General features: G+C 53.4%; 1 protein-coding gene across 1 annotated transcript in view; it reads right to left on the bottom strand.

Moving 5' to 3' along the window:
- The window catches only part of TKFC (triokinase/FMN cyclase), a 5,337-nt gene extending 2,649 nt beyond the window's left edge, over window positions 1-2,688 (bottom strand). The window contains exons 1-5 of the mRNA XM_014948760.1: window positions 2,548-2,688; window positions 2,251-2,440; window positions 2,047-2,157; window positions 1,066-1,247; window positions 53-184 (exon numbers count right to left, since the gene is read on the bottom strand). Coding sequence (XP_014804246.1) covers window positions 53-184; window positions 1,066-1,247; window positions 2,047-2,157; window positions 2,251-2,440; window positions 2,548-2,553 — 621 coding nt within the window. The 5' untranslated portion in view covers window positions 2,554-2,688. The remainder of the gene's footprint in view (window positions 1-52; window positions 185-1,065; window positions 1,248-2,046; window positions 2,158-2,250; window positions 2,441-2,547) is intronic.
- Window positions 2,689-3,724: the final 1,036 nt, after the last annotated feature.

Raw genomic sequence — 3,724 nt, 5'->3', positions numbered from 1 at the left:
GGTTGGGGGGGGGTTGGGGGGGGGGGGGAGTGTTCTGATTTTCCCCCAGGACTTGGGGAGAACAGGGGACAAGGCACAGGGGACAAAGGGGTCCTGTGTGTGTACCCATGGCTTTGGTGGCCGCCGACACCTTCTCCACGATCTCATCCAAGCTGGCCCCCGCCTCGGCCAGGGCCCCCGCCACCTGCAAAGGACAGACGTGGCTGAGGGGACAGATGTGCCCCGTCCCCCCACCCCGAGGGAGATGCCAGGGGGGGTGGGGGTATGTCCCCGGGGACATACCAGGGATTGCCACAGGGATTTGTATGATGGATTGTCATAGTCTGTGATGGAAATACTGCGAAAATGGATATAGTGTGCCCTTCACTTCCCTAAGTGAGCTCTCTGCTGTCAGGGGGTCTTCAGCTATTACTTCTTAAGATAACAATATTTTACTTTGTTCTCTAGGTACCTCTTATTTTGCATTCCGGGTGCTCAATTAACATTCTGTTAAATCACATCTTTCCAGCTTTGGTCTGTAGTAACTTACTGATGCCTAATCTATACCATCATTATTCTGGACTCGTAAGTGAAAAACTTGAGTACAAATAAAAGGAACCTAGAATTTTCTTGATAGGATGTTTCTGTGTAAATTAACTTCTCAGTTTTAGACAAAATCTTACCTTTCCAAATGTATTTAATTTCAAAAGAATGTAATAACACTAGAAACGTCCTGTCTAAGAGTGATACTACTGAGTATGTTCCTTGCTTTCCCATCTGCAGTGGAAGCTGTCCTGTAAAACTTTATTTTCTTCCAAATAGATTGAATAGTGCCTGAGAGTACAGATGTGATGCATGGCACACAATAACAGTGTTTAATGTCCTCCACCTTTTTATAGGAAAAACAACAAACACCCCTTTCCACCACCTACACTTTTTTTTTCCTTCAGTTATTCATACCGTATTTAATTAACACAGTTAATAATATGATGTTTTAATTACGTATTCCCTTAACGTTCATTGAGACTGGGGGGTTTTACTACAAAGTAAATGTAGGGATGTTTGTGTCTGAGGACCCCTACGGACCTTGTGTACGAGGACGGTGCCGCAGAGCCCCCGGCGCCCGGCTTTTTTGGGGGCGGCGAAGGCGCTGTCGTCCCCCACCACCACCATCCGCACGTCGGCCCCCTCCACCCGGGCCCGTTCCAGAGCCAGCCCGAAGTTGAGCCGGTCCCCGGTGTAGTTCTTCACGATCAGGAGGGTCCCGGCTGTGGTGGGGAAGGAGGAGGAGGAGGGGGGACACACAGAGAGAAAAGCAGGGAGGGGGAAGCCACGGCAGGGGGGGTCGAAGTTTCCCACCCCCAACCCATGGAATCATAGAGTTGTCCAGGCCGGAAGGGACCTCCAAAGGCCATCTAGTCCCACCCCCCCGCAGTCAGCAGGGACACCCCCAACTAGACCAGGTTGCCCAGGGCCTCGTCGAGCCTCTCCTTGAATATCTCCAGGGATGGGGCCTCAACCACCTCCCTGGGCAACCTGTTCCAGTGCTCCACCACCCTCCCAGTGAAGAACCCTCTCCTCATCTCCAGTCTAAATCTGTTCCCCTCCAGCTTGAAGCCATTGCCCCTCGTCCTGTCACTCCAGGCCTTTCTAAACAGGCTCTCCCCAGCCTTCCTGTAGGCTCCCTTCAGGTACTGGAAGGCTGCTATTAGGTCTCCCCGGAGCCTCCTCTTCTCCAGGCTGAACAACCCCAGCTCCCTCAGCCTGTCCTCGGAGCAGAGGTGCTCCATCCCCCTGATCATCCTCGTGGCCCTCCTCTGGACCCTCTCCATCAGGTCCATGTCCTTCTTCTATTGAGGGCTCCAGACCTGCACACAACACTCCAGGTGAGGTCTCACCAGAGCAGAGCAAAGTGGCAGAATCTGTTCCCCTCCAGCTTGAAGCCATTGCCCCTCGTCCTGTCACTCCAGGCCTTTCTAAACAGGCTCTCCCCAGCCTTCCTGTAGGCTCCCTTCAGGTACTGGAAGGCTGCTATTAGGTCTCCCACACCCCGCCGTGTCACCCTACCTGCCCCAGCCTGTGTCACGGCCCGGATGGCCGCCAAGATGCTGCCCACAGCCGGTGAGGTGAAGACAGCACCAGCCACCACGCCGGTCAGCATGCCCTTGCCGACATACCCTGTGGAGAAAGGGGACTGGGGTGGCTCAGGGATGTGCTGGGGGGGCAACCGACTCACGGTGGTGGGTAGGGTTGGGGTGAGGGGGGCCTCACCTGCATGGGCGGGCTCGTGGCCGGAGCCCCCACCGGACAACAGGGCCACCCGACCCCGGATGGCCACCAAGTCGGCTCGGAGGACCACCCGGTGTCCCTGCAGGAGCCGCAGCCCGGGGTTACAAGCCACCAGCCCGGCCAGAGCCTCGTCGGCGCAGCTGGCCACCGAGTTCACCAGCTTCTTGGGGACCTGGTGACACAGAGAGGGGGGTGGTGGGGCACGGGAAACCCCCCCAAAGGGGTGGAAGTAGGGGGAGAAGGAGCTGGGGGGGTGTTCTCCACCACCCCGGGGCTCACCTCCATGTGGGCAACGGATCCCCTGCAGCCCTGCAGCTCCGGGTCCAAACTCTGTCTGGAGGGCAAGGTCCACCCCACGCGGGTGTCCCACGGGGACGGGGTGTGACGAGGGGGGTGCCTGGTCAGAGGGGGTGTGGAATAATTCCTAAAATGAGAATTTTTGTTAAAAATACATCGCATCCTTTGCGCACGAAGGAAAAGTATAAAATAAAAGCATTTCCAGAGTAAATACGGGAGGAATCTGCTCCATCCCTGACTCCTGGCACAATAGTGCTTCCAAAAGCCACGCGGAGGATGGAGTGGGGTGAAAATTCCACGGCCAAACTCTGGGTTTACACAGCAGATCTGGGAACAAGGTGATCCTATGGAACTGAAAAATGGCATGCTTGCCGCCCTGAGCCAACAGCCTGTCAGGTTTTGATGAAATGCTGTCCTTTGTGCTAACTTTGCTCATTCTAATGTCATTCTGATCCCAAAACACACCTCCAGCCCAAAGGGTATCCACCTCCAAAGTGCCACCACTCCTCCTTGAGTCTGCACCCTGAATTTTTCCTAAATTATACCTATAAATGCGAGGCAAGAAACACCAATCATAAAAGTATTTATGACTAAAGTCACTCCAACTCCACCTTGAAGGTAAAAAATAGTATAAAAACAACCCAAAAAAGGGGGGATGCTAGGGAAGACACCATCATAAGTCAGGGAGGATCCCATCACGGACTCCTGGGACCAGTGGAGGGGCTGAGCCTCTCTTCCCCCCCATAGGGACACCCGTGGGGAAGACTTAGACTCTACCAAGTGCTTCCTCAGGAAATTTAGCAATTTCTCTAGAGATTTATACATTTATAGCCAGGCTGTGTTGTTTGTAACTTTATTGCACGCTTTGTACTATTACCAATATTTTTAGGTGCTTTGCAGGCGGTGTTTGTATCGCCAGCAAACCGTAAGAACCTTCATATCTGTTGCTAAAATAAACTTGCAGGGGTTTTTTTTTAACTGCTTAAGTAGCTGCTTCTCATTGAACGCCCCCAAACATCAGAGCGTGGCCGGGCTGGTTCACGAGCAGGACTGGGCTGAGGGTGCATCCACTGTCGGTGTGTCCAAAATTGGGAGATTTTCATATATTTAACACGATGGGGCTGATAGTGGTGAATTGGGAATCCCTCCGAATTTAAAC

Source organism: Calidris pugnax, unplaced genomic scaffold (genome assembly GCF_001431845.1).
Source record: "Calidris pugnax isolate Ruff unplaced genomic scaffold, ASM143184v1 scaffold107, whole genome shotgun sequence".
In the NCBI taxonomy this organism is placed as follows: domain Eukaryota; kingdom Metazoa; phylum Chordata; class Aves; order Charadriiformes; family Scolopacidae; genus Calidris; species Calidris pugnax.
Note: the sequence above shows the minus strand (reverse complement) of the source record. Positions and strands in the feature narration are given on the sequence as shown.